At 38.6% G+C, this 25,265-nt stretch overlaps 3 protein-coding genes across 3 annotated transcripts in view; 1 reads left to right on the top strand and 2 right to left on the bottom strand.

Moving 5' to 3' along the window:
- Positions 1-14,156, bottom strand: part of LOC144001827 (heparan-alpha-glucosaminide N-acetyltransferase) — a 31,216-nt gene extending 17,060 nt beyond the window's left edge. Inside the window, exons 1-8 of the mRNA XM_077496424.1 lie at positions 12,573-14,156; positions 12,315-12,404; positions 9,547-9,641; positions 8,903-9,024; positions 6,927-7,045; positions 4,269-4,338; positions 3,956-4,010; positions 1,918-2,000 (exon numbers count right to left, since the gene is read on the bottom strand). Coding sequence (XP_077352550.1) covers positions 1,918-2,000; positions 3,956-4,010; positions 4,269-4,338; positions 6,927-7,045; positions 8,903-9,024; positions 9,547-9,641; positions 12,315-12,327 — 557 coding nt within the window. The 5' untranslated portion in view covers positions 12,328-12,404; positions 12,573-14,156. The remainder of the gene's footprint in view (positions 1-1,917; positions 2,001-3,955; positions 4,011-4,268; positions 4,339-6,926; positions 7,046-8,902; positions 9,025-9,546; positions 9,642-12,314; positions 12,405-12,572) is intronic.
- pcbd1 (pterin-4 alpha-carbinolamine dehydratase/dimerization cofactor of hepatocyte nuclear factor 1 alpha) overlaps positions 1-14,303 on the top strand; it is a 17,148-nt gene extending 2,845 nt beyond the window's left edge. The window contains 4 exon segments of the mRNA XM_077496429.1: positions 11,933-12,055; positions 12,688-12,819; positions 12,888-12,968; positions 13,766-14,303. Of these exon segments, the coding sequence (XP_077352555.1) occupies positions 11,933-12,055; positions 12,688-12,819; positions 12,888-12,968; positions 13,766-13,858 (429 nt within the window). The 3' untranslated portion in view covers positions 13,859-14,303.
- sgpl1 (sphingosine-1-phosphate lyase 1) lies at positions 14,223-25,265 on the bottom strand. Its single transcript, XM_077496426.1, has 14 exons — positions 25,079-25,265; positions 21,832-21,997; positions 21,591-21,658; positions 21,196-21,343; positions 21,038-21,117; positions 20,166-20,294; positions 19,989-20,077; positions 19,720-19,828; positions 19,539-19,637; positions 19,325-19,471; positions 17,986-18,224; positions 17,766-17,912; positions 17,567-17,687; positions 14,223-16,111 (listed from the first exon to the last, which is right to left on the bottom strand). The coding sequence occupies exons 1-14, from the start codon at positions 25,088-25,090 to the stop codon at positions 15,968-15,970; spliced, it is 1,698 nt and encodes a 565-aa protein (XP_077352552.1). The 5' UTR covers positions 25,091-25,265; the 3' UTR covers positions 14,223-15,967.

Raw genomic sequence — 25,265 nt, 5'->3', positions numbered from 1 at the left:
TCAGGACACTTCTGAAACCCAATCAGAGAAAAATCTGGAGCCGAGTCAAAACAAGGAACGAAATGAATGAGTCAGCCATCTGGCGAAGAGCTGGCAATCCTCCGCTCTGCTTTATTATTTGTCCTCCTCTTCCACTAAATACTGACGAGGCAATTTCTTTCACGCAGTCTGGCGACAAGCTTTTAGTTGTGAGGCACGGAATTAAAGTCGGAATCCTTTTAGAAAAATTAACATGTGAACGTCACAGCACGGTATATCATGTCAGTAGGGCAATTATTAGAAACCCCTTTTTCTCACAACAAACACCTTTTGCCATGAAGAATGCATCAGCATTTACGGTTGATGACTGATGCGTGTGTTCTCGGAGACAATAACTTGTTACTTATCAGGAGCATGGATCATAAGTCAAAAGGCTGAGACACAGTTTGATTAAATACCTCTGCCAGGCATTTCACATTATTACCAGTCAGGACGTTTATATTGGAAGCTACAGGGGTGTATTTATTTCCAGTTATCATTAGCTAATGTAAGTTTTTTTTGTTTTGTTTTTAAATACTCAGTTCACACTTAGCCAATGCTAGCTAGCGTTTGAACAACAACACGAGCATGCTGTTATACAAGCTAGCGCTGGTTAGCTAGCGTGCTAGCTAGCTAAAAAATAAAAAATGTTACATAATGGGTGTATTTTTTTATATATATTTTTTTCCAGTTATTAGCAAATGTAGGTTGTTTCTTTCTTTTCTTTTTCTTTTTTTTTCTTTAACTCAGTTCACACTTAGCCAATGCTAGCTAGCGTTTGAACAACAACATTAAAGGTAGCTAGCTAAAAAATAAAACATGTTACATATGGGTGTATTTTTCCAGTTATTAGCGAATGTAGTTTTTTTTTAATTATTTTTTTTATTTTTATTTTTATTTTTTTTTACTCAGTTCGTAGTTACTCAATGCTAGCTAGCGTTTGAACAACAACATGAACATGTTATTCAAGCTAATGTTGATTAGCTAGCCAACTAACTCGCTAACTAGCTAAAAATAAAACATGTTACATAATTGATCAGCTAAATATAATGTGATTTTCTTTTTCTTCTGTGGACGTTATTAAATGAGGTCAACTATTTTGTGAAGTTTGAGCGTGAGATGTGTTTTTTTTTCTTTTGTGCCAAATTATCAAAGTGAGTCCCAATCCCTGAATTTTACATTTATCAATAAAACAGGAACCTGAATTACGTTTCAGCTAATATTAGCAAACAGGTGAGTGACTAGAAGCAGCACCGAGAGGAAATCATTCCTACTTTCCTTGAACTGTTGGAAACGCTTGTGTGAATGCACTTAACCAGCTGAGCCCAAAATAAATAAACTTAAGCAGTGTTTTTGGATTGGATGAATATGTGCTGTGGTTCCACACAATTGAGTATCTTAATGCAAGCCACAGATGGAGAAGATGTTAGTCATCTGCTGGATGCTGCCTTTGTGCTGCTGGGTTTCCTCCCCGTCCCCATTTTTGGCAGGAGATCTATGGCCATGTGCATGTGTGCTGATATGTTGACTGTATCATTACATCAATTATTTGGCATGGGGGAGGTCAGAGCCACACCAGCATCCTGTTTCCAGAGAGGCGTGCTTTGTGTCTCCCCCCCAGGCCACAATTAAGGCAAGCAGGGATCCCAGATTCAATCACACACATCCACCCCGTCCAATAGAAAGACACACGCAGCGCCAAGGCGAGACATGCTGATATCAGACATTGTGCCCACAACTACCCCGCCTGATAACAAAAGCTTGGGGGAGCTGGTGGCCAGACTGTGACCCTTGTAATTATTCATTACACTGGGCCTGTAGATTTTCATCATACTGCTGCAAAAAGAGGCTCGTGTGGTGATAGATTAATGGCGATAGATAACAAGATGGCGCACATACCCTCGAAAAGCGTCGAGTGAACACAGACGTTTATGTTTCACTTTGGTGGCACTGCCCTCCGCTTGTGTAGCATGAACTTCGTCCTGCAGGCACAATAACAGAGGGGTTGGAGGGAATAATGTCAGTCTGAAATACCTGAAAGTCCATTAAGTCATGAGTAGGACCATTTATCATCTCACTATTCAAACTTCCTGCATCTTCTACGATATATATTTTCTTTGCTGTTCCTCAAATAAGCCTATTATATATCTGTATATTAACATCCTCATTTGTCTGATGTTTGTTGATGTGAAAATATTGATTGGTGCGGCTTATTCGCCTGAAAATTATTAATATGTCACCCATCAGATTTTGTCTTATTTCTTCATTTAAAGTATGCACATCATAATTAATAATGTGGAGATATTCAAATGCACACGGAAATAAAATGTTTTCAAGCATTGTGCCAGGACACTAACTGTAATTGTTTTGTGAGAGATTATTATTTTGTGGGAAATGACCCAATTTTGCTTAATTAGTCTCAACATTCATATTTATTCACTACAATAAAGCATCTTTGTTCATCTATCTATACCAGTTGTTCCCAACCTTTTTTTCAGTGATGTACAGCCTGTAAAATATTTTTTTAGCTAAGTACCCCATAACCAACGCAAAGCATTTCTAATTGAAAAATAAATAAATAAATAAATAATAATAAATAATTAAATCGAGTCCTGTGCCATCATTGTCTGATTTATTAAACTTTTCAACTCTATTAGTATTTATGTGATCTCTTGAACTATTTGGAAATAAAAAGATAAAACAAAAACAAAACAAAAAACAAAGAGAAAGAAAGAAAGAATGAATTTAATTATGAATAAAGATTTGTGCACATACAAATTATTAGCAAGTGTCATCTTATTGCATCAGAGTAAAGCTCTGTTCTCAAGAAGAAATAATTAAGTGGCATATGACAAGTTGTGTCAAATCATTGTTATTGGGGAGATGCTGGGTTTCTAGGACACTGAAATTGAATAGCCTACTGAATATAAAAATAATTTTATACATATATATATATATATATATATATATATATATATATATATATATATATATATATATATATATATATATATATATATATATATATATATATATATATATATATATATATATATATATATATATATATATATATATATATTGCAACAAATGACTGGGCATTATGTTGACGTAGATTGTGGCACCTGCTATAAGCAGCACAGTTTTATGACATGAAGACCTTGTATTGCTTTTGAATTTGTTTAAATTTATTGGAATTTGTTTAATTGTATTTTTTATTTTATTTTTTTATTTTAAACAGACGGAAAGACAGCATATCATTATTGACCTTGCTCATGGTAAGGTCGTTTTTGTTTTTCAAGGTTGGAAAAAATATAAATATAAAAATAATTTCTAGAAATTCCAAACACAAACATTCACAATGAGTAAAAATATTAAATTTGGAAGGTAAAGGTTTTTTTTTTCCCCCAAAGTTCAGTGTCGTAGCATCTTTTATTAAATAACATTCTATTTAATAATGTTGGTCCCCTGACTTATAGTTTCTTTGTGAGAACAACACTTCTCACATTGTCCCCTCACTTGGATTAGGTGGACTTTTTGGCCCCCAAAAAGCAGCAGGGCAGGAAGACACCATCGCTAATAAGTCATGATGGATCTACATGTCATTTACACAGCATGTGGAAGACTGAGACATCTTGCTTGGAAGAATGAGAGGAGTCATTCATGCTCGCCGAAAATGCATCACATGAACTAAGATGTTTGTCTGAATGCCTCTCTGTCAGTCTGCCGCACAATCGGCTCTGCTAACATTTGTATCCATCTTTCTATTAGTGTCTCTGCGGCATGATGACTGGAGGCTCTGGAAATGTTACCATGCACCATCCTCTCTATTTGGTCAAGCCAAACAATGTAGACTGTTAGATCAAGATGCAACTTACAAATGTGCTCAGAGTTTGATATTTTACAAACGGACAAAAACTTACAGAATTTAACTTACATTATCAAGCGAGTACTGGGGCCTTTGGCAGCAAACGGTCTTTACAATACACTTTCTGTAAGAGACATCACATATTGTAGTGAAAAAAAACACACTTGACTCTAAGGGCTCTATTTAGGTGACTTGGCATGAGGTGCGTTATAAATCTGCTTCAAGGCAAGTTAGACTGGGTGTTGGTAATTTCGCGGCCAAGTTGGTGCATTTAAGAAAGGGTCTATACACCAGCATTTACACATGTGCCATTTACAAAAACAGAGCCCTTATACTACAATACAAGTAAAAAACACAAAGAAGATTAAATGTGTGTACATACCTGTATATGTAGGGTGTAACAACAAATAAGAGAGCAATTACAGCCAGGGAGAGAGCTGCCACCAGAATAGCTAAATAACACAATAGAAAAGACACACATCATCAATGACACAGAACAAAAATTAGAGCGCTCCAGTATACATGCAAACTTTAAATCAAAGTAGGTTCTAAACTCATTGATTCACAACTAGTTAGTGGAACCTAAAACTGCCTTAAAAAAAAAAAATTGCTTGTTTTGACTTCTATAAAAGTGGGAAGCAAAGAATGACAATGGTCAAATGTGGCTCCCTACTGGTGAGACCAACATCGGATCTAGCCTAATAACTCGTACAAATAGTTCAATGTACCCAATTCCCCTGAGTTTTTTTGTGTGTCTATCAGAGCCAAAGGTGATCCCCTGAGTGACAAACAAACAAGAACCTAATGGAACTAATCACATGGGTAATCTAATCCGAGAGGCATACAAGGAATATGTACTCACTAACAGGGGAGAAATATGAGGATTATTTGGGTTGGGCATAAACAAGAGTCTCTTTAGTCACAAAATAAATGGGTTAACTCTTTAGTTGATACATATGTATGTATACATATATGGCTGCTGGCATGTAGGCTATGGCTGCTAGCATAAGCTAATGCTATTCAAATACAAGTAGTAGAATTGCCGGTCTGTAAGAGTGATAATTCATAATTGTGAGTCTATCACAGTATGTGTAGACTCTCCCCATTGTTCAATGAAGAAAACAAAACATTGACCACTATACATAACAATGATAAAGCATTCTCCACTGTAAACAGTCCCGAGACCCAAACAGTCTAAATAGGAAGTCAGGTTAAAATAAGTAAGTAAATGAATGAATGAATGAATGAATCAATCAATCAATCAATAAACAAAATAAATAAATAAATAAATAAATAAATAAATAAATAAATAAATATTTACAATAATATGTTCTATGTACCTCCATTAGTGTAAACAATATCAATATTGTGTTTATAAAATATGACTTAATCATAAAATTCCACCCGTTTCACTCCATGTGAGGGGGCGTCCATTTTGCGAACGTCAAATGATCAACCCCCGTAAACAGGTGTACCGTGATGGTCGTTATCTGAGCCCTTTGGCACAGTGATGTCACTGTCAGTCGATGGCAAAATGGCCGCCCCTTGAGATGGTGGGGGGGGGGGGGGGGGGGTGGGGGGGGGGGGGGGACATGTGGATTTTTCTGCTTAATTCTTATTACACCATAGAAGCATTAATCAGAATACCATGTTTCGACTATTTGTGGCACAACAACATGTTTGTTGACTTGACTTCCCCTTAGGAGTATACTGGAGTAAATTAAGACAAAAACACCTCTTAACCTCGTAAAAATAACAACAAAACTTCATTATCTGTAACATTCATAACATTCAAATGTCAGTGATGTATTTTACAGCCGTAAATCAGTCTATAAAAGAAGAACAAACAGGCTCAGGGGATATTTGTGTGCATGAAAGCGCAGCAGAAAGGGAGGCCGTAGATGCTGTGTTTGCCTTTTTAGTGGAAGAACAAATACAAATATGCTTTGAACCCGAGTGGACAGCCACCCAGACATCCTCTCTGAACATGGAGTGGTCACTTCATCGCCTTTGGAAAGTCATGGGATCTTCTGTGCGCGCTCATAAAAAAACATCATAAAGCACTCAGCGCATGAAGTGAAACACACTTTGCAGCGGTCGGGCTCGCTCTATTACTGTCAGGATGAAAGCAAGATGAATAGAGGCACTTCGAAACAACTAGATTAAGTTCATCAATACATTTGCGTAAGCCGGATACTTAATAGGGATCGCTATTTAACTCGAAGTTGCGGTTTGGGTGCAGTCGCGGTCCTGACATTCGCGCACATCCTTTGAGGAAGACCACACCTAACAAATGACCTCACGATGCCGCCAATCAATGGGAGATGCGGAGCTAAACTTTCAAATTCCCTAGCACGGCTTCAGCTGCTGACCAGACCATTACTTAAACTGAGCATAACCTGTGGGGAGTTTGTATAATCACCCGTGTGTGTGTAGCTAATGGAAGCTCATCATACCGTGAGGGGTGCAGTTCCACTGACCGTATATCTGCTCGGATAATGGCTCCACGGCCTTAAAAGTCGGATCCACAACATAATCTGCAATATTGTTAAGTAGGGTGTACATTATGGACAGAGACGCTTTCAAAATCCCATTATGCCCTAATCCTTCCACCTTCCCTAATGTATTACGCACAGTCCTCTACGCACAGGTCTCAGCCTTCAAAACAACCACAAAAGCTTTCCTTTTTGTCCCTTTTTAAGAACGCATGTCTCATGTGATCAATAGCCTACGTCGGCTATCCCAAGAGACAGAAGAGAATACTGTCCGCTAAATGCGAACAAAGCAAGCTATGTGCCTGTGTGCTGACTTCATGAATAAGAAAGTAGCTTAGTTCAGAGGCAGGTTTTCTTTCCACGGTTATTGACAATGAACAAAATTATAAAAGCAGCACTTTTGTATTTGCTCCCAAAATATAAGACTTTTTATTCAATATTCCAACAAAAAAAAATATGTCTCTATATTTTTGTTCAGTATGAAATCAGCAACCAGTTACGTTATCCTCCTTCAATAGGAAACATCAGTGTTGTTGGACACTTACGCAGGTAGGTATTGTGAGGTCCTTTGTCCACAACATGAATACAGGTGGCATTGCTGGCACTGTCTGACTTTAGGATCCAAACCGAATAGTGACCACCCTCCTCATATGTCTGCGTCCATCTGCATTCAAAGAGTTCAATATTATATATATATATATATATATATATATATATATATAAATATATATATATATATATATATATATATATATATATATATATACACAGCACAGTAGAGTAGTGAACCATAAGGGCCAACCTAACATGGTATTGTATAAATTACTATGAACTGTCTATTCTCTTCATTTTGGAGCATTTTCTCTTGGCGGCACTGCTTCAAATACTTTTTTTTTTGTGTGTGTCCAATCAGGTTTCACTTTCTAGGGCTGCTATGTCAGACTTCAAGTTTGTTTGTTTTGTTTTAAGATTTTAAATTTGTACTCATCAGCCTAGTCCTTGTTGATGTCAGCATTTTTCCGTCCTCTGATTGGTTGGTCAAAGGTAGCTAAGTTGGACTGGCAAGACATCTGTGGTGATTTGCACACATTATTTTGTTTTATTTTATTTTTTACTGAATATTGATAATTAGCCGCTCTTATATATTTATTATATTTATATTTTAAAAATTATTTTGTCATGTTATTTGATTCTGAACTGCTCCAGATGATGTACATGGCTCAGTCATGTTTTGTTTTTGTATAAGCTATTAATTATGATAGGTGATAGGGGATTTCCTGGTACCAAATTCATGGCCCGCTACAGAGCATCATCTTTTATTTGAATAGACGTTTTGGTATTTAGTTATTGACAATTCAGATGACGTCACAAGTCAAAATGGCGGTGAAAGAAAATCTCTCCGCTCATTGAAAAGCATTGACTTTGGACTGTTGTGATTGATTTGTGTGGATTATTTTTAGTTCAAAATGTGATGAAATCCGTATGGTTTGTATGATAGTCACAGGCAAAAGCAATACAACATTGTTTTCACCGTTAGGAAACTTTTACGTTGCATTGAGGAAGTATCAGAAATGCCCGGATGTTCGGAATTGTCACTACTCTGTCTTCTTTTTTTAAATAAATGAAATAGTATTATAGTTCTTTGACAGCATACATTACAACGTTGATACTCTACTATTATCTCTGAGCAGCAACTGGACTTTTCTAATAACCTAATCATGGAGCTGAAAAGGCAGCATGGTAGCCAGTCTCCTGCTGTTTTTTCTGGTCCTGACCAACTACGCTTCACTACGGAACACCAGTGACAGCAGTGAAGGAAGCTCTGGAGTTCCACCTAGTGCTCATCCACCGTAAGTGCAACTATTAATCCTTTGCTAGCTCTAAATTCCAACCCCCAAAACATACATTGCGTGCTCACATTGATCCACCATTGGAATGACTTACTGGCTATCACTTGGAGTGTTTTTTCAAAGGGGAAAGGAAATCAATAACAGCAGTCTGGTTAGAGACCTCAGCATCGACTAAGGAAGCCCATGTCCAGACCGGCTTATAATAGAATGAAATATTGTGACACTTGGCCCATCCTGCCACAATATTTTCAGGCGATCCCCAAATGGGGAGCACCGCTGTCTTCTTGTCAGACCTGACGGTTTATTTATTACAAGTACAACTGCCATCTGCAGGTTAACCTCAGTTGAGCAGAACATGGCTCTGTGCAGCTTTAATGATCCTCTTCCATCAATATTGGAATGTCAGCTCTTATTAACCCCAAAAAGGCTACTGATCAATATCTACAGAGGTAGTGGTTTCAGAGAGGATATCACTCAACTGCAGAAAGTCAGTTAGATTATTTACAGTGCTGGGGGAGTTTTTCTATCTGACCAGTGATGCAATCGCGGTATCCCAGCATGTTAGATTGTGTCTAGAGACATGGGAAAAGACTCCCTTAACTTAATAGTTAACATACAAACCAAAAACAAATATCAGCTATTTTTCACTTGAGTTGATTTAAACTTTTTACCGGCAAAGAATTGCATTCCTGTCGCCGGATTCCAACTGCATACTCAAGGAGAATTTGGTGCTGATGACTGTCGATACATTGCTGTAGCTGGAGTTCACATGGACCAAATTCTGGTGCACACACTGGGAAAAAAAAGGAAATACAATAAAATTACTAACAGGATATAATGATAAGGATATGTTAAGGAACCCTCAAAATGGTTCCAATCAAATCTGAGACAAGACACAAGAAAGATCAAAACATTTTTTTCACAATTTATGTCACCACTTATAATGAGTCAGGATTTATTATTATTATTATTATTATTTTTAATTTATTTTAATTTGTGTGGCGTGTTGGAGCATTGTTTGTTAGAGCGAGGCAGTTCATTTCCTGAGCTTGGCTAAGAAGACATTTAAAAAATGCAATTTGATGTCACTATTGCTCGTTATTCTAATAAAAGTACATAGAAAACAAGCTCATAACAATTCACATAACTACTTTGGCAGCGCTAATAAGGAACTATTATCACATTTTTACTAATAACAAATATTCAGTCATGTAGACAGCAAGCTTCATCTAAAAAAAAAAACATAAAAATATGCCTTCTATATTCACTAAAGTCCAATTAGTTGTTACAGACTCATTTCAATGTGCACGTTTACCTTGTAGCAATAATCAGAAGTGTACAAAACCTCCACTTCAGTTGGCAGCTGGTTATGGAATATTAACAAAGCCTGGTCCATTTTCAGAGTGGGCGCTGCATGGAGACAAGTAACACTGATTTACAACCTGCGCGTGACACTTTATGTTCATCATAAATATAAGATATCAGATCGTCTTCAACATCACAATCACCATTATCTACTACATGATGTTGTGTTATTGTTTATAAACAGCACAAATTTAACTTTAGCTGAGAGGGGAAAAGTATCAAAACAATATGTCTATTTAGAGAACTCACAACATTTTAATATTATCATCAAATACAAGCTGTTCCATTCATTATTTTAAAACTACGAAACCATGAAATCACACAAGTGTGCTACACTTAAGTGAGGCCTCCAAGAACAATCCTTGAGGAAGACTCGACTCACCTGACGGGACGTGCGCGCCACAGCCACTCGTGAAAACAACGAAAGTCACACACGCTCGCACAAGTCTGAACGCCTCCATATTGTCAATTGAAAACACTTCCTCTGCTCATCTTTATAACTCCCATCTCTAACTAATAAAGAATGGTCAAAGGGCAGCTTGCGTATGAGGTTTGTAGTTCCTGTCATATGGTTTGTGATGTTTGGAATTCCTTTTTATGGAACGGCGACTATGATTTGGTAAAAGAAGACACAGATAAAGAAAATAATAAGTACACCTTATGAGAACTTTTTTTTTTTTTTTTTTAAATGTAATACTGCTCCCCAAATACTATAACATTTGCATAAGTTTACACACCCCTGATCTAATGCCAGGTTTTTATGAAATAAATGAAAAATGACACCAAGATAAATTATTTCGTACAAAGAAAATGGGAGATTGTCGCATGTACGAAACAACCAGTACTTGCCAGAAATTCATTCAGCTCCTACAGTTTTCATCAATTTGGGAATTCTTGGTATTAAACATAAGTCGCTCAATTTTTTTTATTTTTTTTTATGTATTTGAGACTTTTTGGTTTGTATCAGAGGTTTTGGCATACGTGTAGAAGAATTAAATGCTATTGTGGCCCACATGCCAATAGGGACGTAACGATACGATATTATCATGATATTGGGGGGGAGGGTGGCGATACAAAAAAAAGTCACAATATTGTGCTTTTGTACAATACAGCAATAAAAAATTATAGAAATATAAATATTATATATAAAAAATATATAAATATATATATTGAGGCACTTAATTGCTAATGCAAGCACACATTCAGTTCCTCAACATCTTACTTGCTTCACAAGCATATTACATTCCCCTTCATCTGACCATGAGGGTAGATTTTAAACATAAAAGGGCCAAAACATGCCTTGTTAAAATTAAACCGCACTAAAAAACTAGCCACTAGAGGGTGCTAGAACTGCACATATGTAAATCAACCTCACTTTTTTAACAGATGTGCTGCTTTTAATATCGTGACACGACGACGACTTTTAATATCGCGATATCACGGTATTGCCGTTATCGTTACATTCCAGTTCATAAAAGTCTGCTGCATCATACAGGGTCTTATTTATTATTCTGACTTTCTGACTACTTGTATACACCACTGCAAACCACACACAATAAAAGACATTGTTTTGTGTGGAAGTCAACAAACACATGAATCCTAATAGTCTCTACTCGTCTGAACATGACATTCTGACTAAAATTGTGTTTGTGGAATATGAGTTAAAGCAGCAAAATCCACCCATTTATATCCATCTCAGGGGGAAGCCATTTTGCCACTTCCTGTCGACTGAAAACGACATCACAGTTGCGCGATCAGGTAACGACCAATCACAGCTCACCTTCAGAAAACAGATGTGCCGTGATTGGTTGTTAACTTAACTGTGCAACTGTGGTGTAATTTTCAGTCGACAGCAAGTGACAAAATGGCCGCTGTGGGATGTCTGCTTAAAGTGAACAACGTTATCTTTTTAAAGGTCTCATTTTGAACACGCCAGTTGTTTTGAGCCTTTAATTGAATTCTTCTTCCTCTACAGTCCTTTGTTACAAAATTTGCTGAAGCAAAGTTCTCATTTGCAGATCTATCGGAGTGTTAAAAGCCGGCCACTTGTCACATCCTGCCCCATGTTTCATTTCATTAAAGCGCTTCATTTCCCTGGGCGCTCACTGTGACAGATGAGTTCATGAGGGTGTCAGCTCATTTGACCTTTAACATGAACTCCCCTTGGCCAAGGGGCAGCACGGCGCTCTATTCCACAGAGTGAACTGTCATATTGAAGTTTAAGGTTCGCTCTAGAATGTTTGTACGCATTACAAAGAGTCTGGTGTTGTTTTTGCGCAAGTTCAGTTTTAGAGGTTTATGATTAAACCAATGTTGACAGATGGATTTCTGTTCAGGCTTCTACCGGGGCAGCTAAAAGGAGGACCTTGGTTGCAGGTCATGTGTTGATTCATTCCAGTTGTTGTCAAAGCACAGGAAGAGGCTATCGGCTTCGTGTATAAGAGCTCTCTGCAAACATGGTGAGTACACAACCTCTTTTAGTAGTGTTAATAATTTGCATCACATTTAGAGTATTAACATTGATGTAATACTGCTTTTTTTTTAAAATAAAATAAAATAAAAAAAATTACATGGCACATTATTCCATTTATATTTTCATGGCATGTTTTGTGCATGCACATGTACAGTATGACGCTAGCAGGAGAGTAGGCGAGGCTTAAGTCTGCTTATTGTTTGCTGCTGCCACTGATCAGATTAGAGCGTTGGTTGCTATGATACCTGTTGATGTCATTGCACTCTTGTAGGCGCTCGTGTTCTCTTAGTCCAAAAGCTCTCTTGGGGACATAACCTTTTAATATGCCCACTTCCCTTAAGAAAAAGAAAAAAAGAAGTCATGAATTAGTGGGAGATCACGAGGTGTGACAGCAAATTAGCATCAGACGTGTAATTCATGTGATTCTGCATCATGTGCCAAATGACCAGGAGGAGGGCGACTAATCCAACCCCCTCATGACTACCACATACCTTTGTACCAACCTGTTTTAAAGCAAAGAATGCAGCTTCTCGTTGTTTCCAGATGAGGTTCCTGTGTAGCCAATCACAGTTTGCGTTGGTGTAACTGCCCCCCTCTTGCTCCCTTGTGTCATGACAGGCTGCTAAAATCCAGACTTTGACTGAAGATGAGAGAGCTCACCTTCTCCCACTGTTGCAGAATGCCCAATGGGTGGAAGTGGTGGGACGAGACGCCATCTACAAGGAGTTTCTTTTTAAAGATTTTAATCAGGTTCACACACAATCAGTTCGTATATTGTACAGCATATTGACAATTGAAATCAATTTTCTCCCACTTAGGCCTTTGGTTTCATGTCCAGAGTGGCTCTACAGGCAGAGAAGATGAACCATCATCCCGAGTGGTTCAATGTTTACAATAAGGTACTGTGAATCCACACATATTTACAGTTCGGTATTCAGAAATTCATATTTGATTTAAAAAAATCAAAAATAAAAAAATCTACCTAGGCTCTGTTATTCACTGAAAAACTATCTATTCACTGCCACCGTCTTGTAGCAAAGGAACTATGCAGAAGTAGGTTGAGGAGCGTCATTTAACTCATTGACTCCCAATCATTTTCACTGAAGCAACCCCCTTTGTTTTACTGATTTTGCAAGGCCCACATAATATTGTTATATTGCTATAAAAACGTGGAACCTACCAAAAGAAAGATTAGAGCCTCTTCTTTCATCAGGTTTCTATTTCCATTTTGCAGAAAATAGCATTAGAATAAGTTTGATCATTATTCACAAATCTGTTTAGAATTGTGGGGAAACCGCTTGTTTTCAACATGTCCCTGGCTGATCTCTTATACTCTGCTGCCACCTGCTGGCCGTCTTTGTAATCAATACAATTTTTTTTCCCACCCATTCACTGCAATTGAGAGAATGCTTCAAAGCCTACTGTATGCTCTAGCATAAAAAAACAAAAAACAAAAAAAAACGTATAAATGCGTTTTTGGGACATTGAAACATTTAAAATAGAACGTATTTATACGTTTTTGGGAGCAAATGAAAAATTGAAAAGTTGAGAAAATAATGCTTTGTCGCCATCTTGCGGCATCTATAGGCAATTATAAACCTTTTTTTGCGGCGTAAGTTTCAGTATAGCGCACATATTACACTTTTTTTTTTTTTTTAAATGGTGATACTAATGTCCATGCATTGTGACCACCCAGGTGCAGATCACGCTGAGCACACACGACTGTGGGGGTCTTTCGCAGCGTGACATCACTTTGGCCACCTTCATCGACCAAGCCTCTCTGATGTAATCACAAACTGGAGATGTGCGACTTACATTTATTCTACTCTGTGTGCCTAAGATACCCAAAGAGTAACTTTTTACATTATGTGTTGAATATTGCAGTGGCCTGTAAAGTGTCAAATGTGTTTTTGAGGTGGTCTGTTTTAGTGGTTTTGCACACAGCAGAGTAGCTGATAGGAATAATGTGAAATGTTCATCATTACGACTTCCAAAATTTATAACAATTGTTTCTTATTTACACCAAAGTGCTTTTTTAAATACACTAAAATACTCCTTGTAAACTTTTCCTTAGTTCTTGTTTTAGCTAAAAAAAAAAAAAAATGGACCCCCCCACACCCCCCCCCCCCCCTTTCCCACACACAACAACAAAGCACAGTATATGTATTTTATTGAAAACAGAACACGAAAGATTCCATGTCTTAATAAACTGCTCATTGTTTACGCTGCTTAAATATGGACTTTTCTATTGTAGCAACCATGGCGTTTATTAGATGCAAACTTTGACGAATATCATAAGCACATAGGAAATTCTAAGCCGCATACTGTCCTGGTGTACAAACATCTCAGACCTGCAACCATTCTGAAATCCTCTCTCTCTTTCTTAAAGACAATTGAAGTTGGCTGACTATTGAGCCCATTGGACCTTAATGACATCTGATACATAACTAAATCCCTGAGGGTGTTCAGAGGAAATAAAAGTTCTATGACCGGAAGCCTCTGTAGGCACAGAGGTGAACAGTCACTCATTGCTCCATCATAAAAACATCCATAGAAACTACAACATACAGTTAGTCACTTATAAATTGGTGTTATTCTTTTGACTGAGAAGGAAAAATTGTAAAAGTCAACTGTGAATATTCATATATTGATCTTGGGGGTCAGTTTTGGAACCAGGCACTATCTGAATCAATATTACAACCCTGACAGTTTCGGGCATGTAAAAACATTCGATCACTTGAAACCTATTTGACATTTGTGAGAATACAAACACCCACTGGCCTGATAAACAATCAATAAACATGATTACAGTTTGTTAACCATTATTACACAACATTCTATCATTTCATAAAATAAACAGTTATTGCACAATTCCATGAATATAAAACATGGTCCTTCGAGTGCAGAGGTGAAAATGTGTTGTCGGGTTCAATCAATAGCCTCAATCATGGCGGATCGCAATCATTTTTGTTTTTTCTACATTAAAACATAACTCAAACATTCTGACAGTGTTAAACAGGCGCAACTTTTAGAAAGAAAAGCAAACCGTTGCTTTGCATGTTTGCACCCAAAGTACAAAGTGAGGTAGATTGAATTAGAGCACAATTATCAAAACATGAGCGACTCATCAATGAAGTCATGCACTTGAGCACGTGCTGTTAGGAAACAGATACAATCGCTTCAACCATCTTGTAAGTGGGACTATGTGATAATGTGTCGGGTAAGAAAACCAGTACAGCTGTTAAGCTTTGGGTTACACTAGCTGTTCAATGTCAAGCCTGACATAATGTGAAATATAAAACGCTCCCATATTTGAAGTCCAACTACAACTGTACAACAAATGGAGATCAATTGAAAGTCAAGTGCTATCGAACCAGGACATAAGTGGACTAAGTGGTATTACCTTGTGGTTTAAATCGGAACCGGATTTGTTCCTGCAGTGCTTTTACATTCAACACACAGTTGGATAACAGTTTTTATGATATGTAGAACTGGTCTCATGCAGTTGGATCGTGTTTCACAAGTACAGCACAGCAACAAGCTCTCAAGTAGGCTGTTTTTTTTTGTTTTTTGTTTGTTTTTTTGCTGAGTCATCAGATTGTGAAAATGACAACAGCTAACTGAAATGTTCCGACTTTGCTATGCAGATTGGTTGTTATTGAAATGACTCTGACACAAACACATTCACAACATTTGAATCAGCCGAAACACCAAAACTCATTTTAAGAGAGCCAGTCTGAGTAATTTTCCTCTGGGGTGATTAGAAGGACGTCTTGTGCTTTCAAAACCTTTGCAGGCGTTTTCCGTGCAGAGATGCAGTATAAGGCAACCATCAGCCGTGAACTCGGAGCAAGTTTCCCCACATGCAGCGAGTTCAGGACGACCCTGATCCCTTTTTTCAGTGGGCTTTACCGTTACCGTTCATGTGGCTGGTGCTGGACTTGGGCACCTCAGTGTTGTACAGGCAGTCGAGGAAGCCTCGGGTGATCTCCGTCACCATGGACCTGTCTGGGATGGACTGGGCCATGCCATAGATGGCTCCCTTGGAACCGATGGGGAGAAGAATAGCAGCATGTTAGCATCCTGATTCAAGTGTCACCTCATCTGGACTTTAATATAACACTTTGAAGTGTGCTTCCACATCTGCATACATTTCAAAAACACACCCTCCGACGGTGCAGATGTGGCCATCTTGGACAATACATTAGATATACCCCAGATTCTCACCTGTGGGCCCTCCCTCCGCGCAGGGCGGCCGTCTCGAACAAAACTTTAGGTACTACAACTACTACGACAACAACTACTACTACAAACATTACAACAACAACAACAACAACTACTACTACTACAAGTACTGTTTCTACTACTACTACTACTACTACTACTACTACTACTAATACAAGTACCACACGTACTACAACTATTACTAATACTAAAACCAATTCAAGGACTACTACAAGTACCACAAACACGAGCACTACTAGTGGTTGCGGTACTTGTAGTAATAGTTGCAGTAGCCGTACTTGTAGTAGTAGTAGTACTACAAGTTCATTTACTTTTACTACACATACAACTACTACTACTACGAGTACTGCTTCTTCTTCTACTACTACTACAAGTACTAATACTATAAGTACTACTACATGTACTACTACAACAACTTGTACTACTACGACTAGTAAGAGTAGTAGGCTACTACAAGTGTATCTACTTTTACTACATGTACAACAACTACTACTACTACTACGACTACAAGTACTAATATTATAAGTAATACTACAAGTACTGTTACTTTTACTACATGTAATAAAAGTAACAGTAGATGTAGTACTACAACTACATGTAGTAAAAGAAACAGTACTTGTAGTAGTAAGTATTAGTACTTGTAGTCGTAGTAGTAGTAGTAGTAGTAGCAGCAGTATATGTAGTAGTAGTAGAAGTCAACTACTACTATATTAATATAGTAAGTACGTCTACTTTTACTATGCGTACTACAACTACTCCTACTGCTACTACATGTACAGCTGCTTTTACTACAACTACTACTAAAAGTAAAACTACTGCAAGTACTATTGCAAGTACTTTTACTTTTTTCACTCCACACATTCCCATATTAGCACATCTACAGTTTTCCCTCCTTGCTCAACATTTCTTGACCCATTCAAACGTGTTCATCACATTCCAGGTCACTGTGTATATCATTCCAACTTCAATATCATTCGACATCATTTCAAATTCCTTATTTCTTTTATTCGGCCTCTCAGTCTTCGTGTGCAATTTCAGGAGAAATTGCATGCTCTAGTTCAAATCAAATTATGACATAAATTATAAGCCATGATAATATTACTATTATCTATCCATCAATACTTCAATTAGTCATTATAATTTGACAATAAAAATTAATTGAATATAATCACGAATAATTGCGAAAACTCCACATTGTGTTCAACATTGCTGATTCTCATTAGGAAGAGGTGTGTCAGATGAGTCATCTCACCTTTCCTGTGGTTTTCTCTTTGGGATTCTTCATAATGATGGCAACCTGTTCCCTGACCTCGCCAACAAAGCGCTCCACCACACCTGGCTGGGTGTGCAGAACTGTGCAACAAATGTGGATGCTGTCGAGACACGACAAGATTGTCACGTAATCGCACACTGTGGAACGTTGGAAACGCTGCTACCCGGCCTCTACTTACCTGGATGGAAACTGGAGCGTGTTCAGATTCCAGCCCTTTGACGTCAGTGCGTTCGACAGTCGGAAAATATCGAAATCGTGCGAGCCAATCGCCACCACTGAAACTTCAGGATCCCCGAACACAAACACACCTTTTGTCTTTCGAATCCTGTCAATAGGGACACAAAAGGATCGTTCGAATGTTCCAAACTATCAAAAATGCACAACTGCGCAGCTCTTACTCTGCTTTGATTTTGCGTGCTGCACTGATGATCTTCCGAGTGGCGTCCACGTATCCGTTCTCTCCCACGTGCATCATGGTCGCCCAGCAGGCCGCCACAATTCCTCCGGGCCTGGAGCCCGCGATGGAGGGCGAGGCGTAGATTCCGCCCTGCCAGTCGGCGGCCACAAAGTACTGATAGTGACGGTACTTTTTATCACTGTAGAGAACCACTGAGGAACCTTTGGGGGCGTAGCCATACTAGAGAGCAATGCAAAAAAATGAATACAATACGAAATTAGACCTCCATTTATTTGGAAAAGCGGCCACAGCAGAACAAAAATTGCATCTTGTTTTGTATATAAACTAATGTGTCCAAGGGGTTGCACAATATTAAACCACCAAACTCAGAGTGATAAACTTTTTATGTGACAGTAAAATACATATCAAACATTTTTACAATGCAGCTTGTGGCATTTATTCAAGCCAACCACTTTATTATACCGCTTACTACGCTACACTCAACAAAACAAAACATTGAATTGTTAATATTTGTGGGAATGCTGAAGCATTCCCACATATGCTATTGTGATTTTTATTCTCCACTCTTTTTTTTTTTTTGCTGCGTAACAACTCCCACATAATACTTCTAATTTACATTGTTCAAATTTCAACTAGCTTCAAAAATTCACGCCTTCCGGGGTATATGTCGTCTGATTCCACATTACTAACGCTATTTGCACAATTTAACATTTAATATCAACTTTTCCCCATTCATTTTCAATGGGACAGACATTGAACTTTTTCTAAGTATCACTTTCCACGTGGCACAGTTGGTCCATTGTCCAGTAACCAGGAGGTTATAATTTCATAATTTATCTCTCAATTGGCTTCATAAGCATTCCACATGCATTCAAATCTTAGCATTCAGCTCTTAGCATTCAGCTTTCAGCATTCCCAAGCAATTTCTCCAGAAATTGCACTTAGTCTAGATGACAACATAGCTTCTGCTCGATAAGGTAGGCCGACTGTTCTTTTCACTTTCGTGCTGGAGTATTTCGACTTTTTTGGTTGCTATGTCCATCCAACCATCCATTAACAATTCCACTTATCCTCATAACATTTATATAAATCATTTGTGAATTATGTTTGAGGCTAGGAAATTTGTGTTGTTGCGAAAGTTGTTAGCTAGCGGCTAGGCTAAAAACACTCGTCGTGAATACTTCATTTGTATCTTGTAACGTGCCGTGTCAACATTATTAGTATATACCGCGGGCCTCTGAGAAATGGATGAAGGGCCGCAAATGGCCCCCAGGTCATAGTTTGGACATCCCGGTTTTAAAATAACAACAACATCTCACCTTGTGAGTGTCTGCAGAGATGCTGGTAACACCTTTCACCCTGAAGTCAAACGGTGCGAGGGCGTAGCCAGCCTTGGCCATGAAGACGATGAGAAAACCGCCCAGACAGGCATCCACATGCAACGGCAGATGATAGCGCAAGGCCAGCTGGAAAACAGATCAGAAGGGTTTCGATACAGAACCAAATTAAAGGAGAAACACTTCTGCCTCTGACCATGGCAACTTCTTGGATGGGGTCTATAATCCCGTGTGGAAACTGGGGGGCTGAGCATACAAGCATGGCCGTGTTCTTGTTGATGGCTCGCTTCATAGCCTTGTTAAGATAAAAGCAGGAGAAACAAAATGAAATATCTCAACACTCAAGTCAAGTCACACATGCTTTATTTCCCACTCACCTTGACATCAACCTGCATCGTTTTCATATTGAGGGGAATGTGAACGAGCTTCATCCCAAAGTAATGTGCCGCTTTGTCAAAGGCCGCATGGACGCTGACTGGTGCCAGACTGCAGAAATGACAACATGTTGGGCATGGTGAAAGTTTAAACTACAAGCACATCTGATTAATTCAGTGCATCTCAATTATGTTCTGTTACAAATCCTGATAATTAGGGATGTCACACTATTTATTAAAAGTGCCTTCAAGTCAAAAGAAGTTGATCTTACATTTCTGGGTATTTGACACCTCGCTCATAGGCCATGTCTCTGTACGCCTTGCAGGCCATCAATATGCTCTCTGTTCCTCCTGAAGTCACCTAAAAAAAAATGCTTATGTTAAAGTCCAGTTTTGTGTCCAATCCATGTAACAGTGAACATCAAGAGGGAATGAAGGAATGAGCTTACTGTGCCACATGAGTTGGGTCCACCATGGAAAAGTGTGCAAGCCATTCTGACGACCTCTGCCTCCATCTTTCTTACACCGGGAAAGATGTCTGGATGAAGTGGGTTGCTCCATGCAAAATCGCCATACACCTTACAACAAATGTGAGGAAAAAAAAATAAAACAACAAAGATCTACTAGTGGATGGTTGTTCGTCTGTGTGTGCCCTGCGATTGGCTGGCAACCAGTCCAGCATGTACCCCGCCTACTGCCCAGAGCCAGCTGAGATAGGCTCCAGCACCCCTGCAACCCTTGTAAGGAATAAGCTGTCAAGAAAATGGATTAATGGATGGAAAGATCTACTATGAGGAATGGTCCCGTATTATTCGGACTATAAATCACACTTTTTTTTTTGTTTGTTTTTATGTTTAGTTTTGGTGTGACTTCCTCTCAGATGTATAAATTAAAACTATAGCTCGGACTGCCACCCAAAATCCCTGCTCCCCATCCATGTTGACTTTCTTTGTCAATAGGAAAATACTTTTAGTGCATCACCATCAGTGGCCAGAAGGTGGCAGTAATGCACCAAAAGCACCCACCAACTGCCAAAAGAAATGGAAGATGATTTTACGGTACCAAAAGACGCAATAACTGACCATGATTCTACCTTTGGCCACAATGCCATGCAGAATTCTAGCTAAGATAGCCATTTTAACCCTTGAGGGGTCAAGTGAATGCCAAGCGGGCAACAAATAAATACATAATGTGATGCTATACAATGTTAAGTAGAAAAAAATAAGAGTCCATTTGGAACGATGGGAAATTCCGGAGCAGTGGTTGCGTGCTAACAAGGGAGTTCTGCTAATTGTGGCGAGATGTTCACAGTGACGCATACCTTCACTAGGAGTTTAGTGAGTGTTTCATCACCCCAGTACACCGCGCCTGAAACGCAGCCCTTCTGCCACTGCACCTCATCTGCAACAACACATCTCTTCAGAATAACAGCCCGCAATTCAGAACGTTTGAAATGGATGTCCAAATTGTAGTACTTACTCAGAGATTGGTACTCGCTGATCTTTTCCAGCACTTGGCTGTGCGAGAGGCCTTTTGCGGGCAGCTTTTTAGTGTAGCTCATGCCATTCTTCAGAGTGCACAGACTGACGGACATCTCGTCTAAAACCGTGTTTATTCGTCTCTGAATCTATTATGAGAGCACAATTATTTTAGCGACAATACCTGGGAGCCACAGAGAAAAAGATCACCAGAGTTGATTTGTGTGATGTGATGTGATATTATGCTGTCAAAAGCTTCATGTCAATTTGACGTTGATGAATGTTATCTCCGGTCAGTGCACAATGTTAAGTGTGCCAAAGGTTTACCCCTCCGCACTCAGTCATCAGACGTGACTCATAAGAGAATCAGAGGATACAATCAGCCAGTGAACGTACCGCCCCGCCGACAAAAGGTATTTTTCTGATGACTCGAAAGAATTGCTTCTTCATTCTGGAAAGGAGACCTAAAACCAACAAGAAACCAGACAAGGAACTTGCGTGAAATGCTGGCACCTCATCAACCACAATTTGTTCACAGATGACTATTACACATAATCACATGTCAGAAAAATACACTTCAGCTAGTTTTATGTGATTTCAATTCTTGTAATGTCACTTATGCTCAAGTTGTGCTCACTTTCTTGCTGGAAAAGGAATCCTTTAAGCCATACGGCTGCCAAGGTGGTGATAAGAGTCACGCCGATGATCTGCCATGCCTCGAAGTCCCTGCAGTGCGTGTTCACCTGCCGCCGGCCCTCCTCCAAGTAGATGAGCACCATCTCCTTGTATACCTCCAAGGCAATCTGGATTAACACACACAAACAGAGTTCTGGTTTCAAGGTTTTCTTTTAGCACGATAAGGCATCAGTCATACAGTACATAAAAACAGGAAGCGATCAAGTACAAAGATCTCCAGAAGATAAAAATGTCTCTCCACTCACACACATCACATGTACCGGTAAATACATAATGCCCCGTGAATATAATGGATGTGAAGGCGGCTGATGCACTTACATCAGTAGGCATTGTTGCTCTATAGAGATCAGGTTTCCTCTCATACAAACACTGTCAGCAGTTTCCTGAGTGCAAACGGCTCACACTCCACCGTACTCTTATTTCTCCAGAGAGAAGAGCAAGCACTGATAATTTCGATGACGAAAATGTTTTGTTTTTTTCCAGATGAAAATTAAATGAAAACTAAAATAGAAGCCATTCATTGAGACTAGAATAATGACTAAAATTGACTGACAATATCGTCAATGACTAAAACAAAAATGAAAACATGTTGACGAATATTCATACAATCCAATGAGAAGGAATAAAAAGAAAAAAAGAGAAAAGAACCACTCATAAACTGTTCAGTGTTCACTGCACTTTAATAATGTTCAAACATGTTTACATTCATTGTGCACCTGTAAGATTAATCTCGAGCAATTATGCACTGTTTTTTTTTTATTTCGGTGAAAACTAAGTTATTGTCAGTTCAACATGTTCCATTGAAACAATTAATAAAGACACAGTTGCATGAAATGTTTCTTGCGTGTTAAACTACAGCTACAAATGGTTGTGTTATAATTTTCTCTATAGAAGTTGAAATGTGTGCTGAAGGAAAATATCGACTAAAGTGTCAATTTAGTCGACTAAAATTGGATTTCAGATGACTAAATTATGACTATAATAAATGTAATCAAAAGACTATAACTAAAAGTGTAACATACGCTATTTGTGAATCTGATATGTTTAAAGTAACAGTAAAATTGACTAACAAAAGCGAGATGATTTATTTGTCATCTGTGGGAATTTTACGACACAATAGGTGTGATAGCACGGACACTTGTAGGCTCACCTCAACTACTAACTGATAGAGTAAAGCTTAAGGTTCAAAAAGATAACATCATAAGTTAACTAATAAGCAGTAAAAACACTCCATAACTGTGCACCTTGGGCAGATTGAATAATTATTTTCATGCATCAGCCACAAGTAATGACAATTCTGATATTAAACAGTACTGTTCGCATTTTATTTGAATGAATAAAGAGTGGAGGGACGCCAATGAGCTGCTGTCTGTTAGGATATCAAACAGGTTTGGCAAGGTAAGCTGTGGCAATTGACAAATGAGCTGCTAACAGGTACCACATGTTGACTGGGGACTTCTCATTTTTTTAGTCAAAGGTGGCAAAAATACATCTCGTGACATCTTGTTTCGCAGAATCTTTTGCTGTCATTGTTGATTCTTGACATCGCTCAGTGATGTCTTTTTTGTCATGTCATCATTCGCCTACGTAAACAGTAGAAAAGTTAAGACATCTGTTTTCAAATGGAGGGAGTAAAAATAAAATGCTGTAAGAAAAAAACAGCAAGTTGATTCATTGTCAGTTTTTACTTATTTCATAAACTTGAAACATCCAATGTTGGAATGGTTATAAAAGGAGAAGATGCAGTAATTTTTATAGTACCTGTCCGCAACTCACTCATTATGGCTCTGTGACCCACTTTTGAGACCCAGCCCACTAGTTGAGAATCACCGTTTTAGTCTATTAAGATAGAGACGTGCAGGTCCGGCATGTCAAAGCTTCTTCTGTCATAAAAAAAAAAAAAAGAGATTATACCCTATCTCATATCAGTTCAAAAGGCAAATCTTTCCACTTTTGCACGCACACATTTTTTTCTTGGTTCCACCCACTGAAACGCAGGCGTCACTTCAAATAGATAGCCCACTAAAGCAAAAACTGTCGAGTTATGGCCGATTATGGTTATGCTGATAATGCCGATAGCAATCTATCTTCATGGCAAAACAAAATGAAAACTTTGTGAAAAGACACAGAACAGGTTGAAGCGAGGCAGGAACCACACCCAGTGCATGACGCGGTCCTGCGACTGACCAATAAGACCAGTTCAGGGCAAAATATCACTCGCTGCAAAATATCCACTGCCTAAAATGTAATTAGTTCTTAACAATACAAAGTATATAACATAAACTGCAGGGGCATTTATTGTGCCTACATTATTTTTATATGGTTTTCACAGTCCAAGTCTATTAGTATTATCTTACTCATTGTTACTCCCCTAGACTGAACATTGTAGATGCCTTTTGTTGTCTCATAGGGGAGAATGTGTTTTCATGGAAATGTACTAGTTATGAAGTGGTTTAAAGTTGCAGATCACACATAATAATTCCCCAAATGATTCAAATGAGGAACAAGCTGTTTGACTCACTGTCTCATATAACAACTGTAGTCATTATTGTGACTGACTGATCTAGTAGGCAGAGGAGAGACTGATCTGTGTCAGAGGACCCACCCTCTGCTGCCCCCTTAGTTTTGTCTCTGTACAGTACTTGTGTCTGTTATGAGTTCATTGTCCTCCTTTGACACTTAGTAAAACCACATCACTCTTGTGACCAAAGCTTTGTTTAAAACTTCCTGCAGGCTCAAGTTGAACAGGAACTCTAATTTTAAACTACAGGTTCCAGTTCCACAGTAAACGATTGTTAGAAATGTATACAGCTTTTTGCAGAGGAAGGGCCGCCTGTTCACATAAAATGACAGATACAGCAGTCCATTCGTTTTTGAGTGCGTGCACTGCACACCACACAGCATTGCTGTCGCCTTATTGTCTTGAGTATGGCAACCGTTCAACCAAGATGTTCACGTAAACAGTTTCGTAACTAGCCATAAATCGAACCGTAACACTTTTACATTACAGTTCACGACTAAACAAAGCATGTGGACTTAGAGCATCCCAGAAAGAAAAACAGCTCAGCTCATTATTTGACGTCACTGCTGATAAACAAGTCTGAGCCGTGTTACCGTCTTTTAATAATTATTACCAGTGGAACTGTGCCGAAATATACATAAACAATGGTGGAAGAAGTGCCACTTACCCAGTAATCCATGTTGTCAAGACGGCTTATGATCGACAAACTTATTTTTTTGTCTGAGACAAAGGAAAGTCACCTCCAACCGGCTGCTTCTTGAGGTCTTGGCTCTCATCTACATGCTACTACTACATAACAAAACTGCAAGCTAACTAGGATACGGGAAGTAAGCGATAGTCTGCGTACGCTCTGC

This window comes from Festucalex cinctus, chromosome 14 (assembly GCF_051991245.1).
Source record: "Festucalex cinctus isolate MCC-2025b chromosome 14, RoL_Fcin_1.0, whole genome shotgun sequence".
NCBI classification, from domain to species: Eukaryota; Metazoa; Chordata; class Actinopteri; order Syngnathiformes; family Syngnathidae; genus Festucalex; species Festucalex cinctus.
The sequence above is the reverse complement of the archived record's forward strand: the minus strand, read 5'-3'. Positions and strand labels throughout refer to the sequence as shown.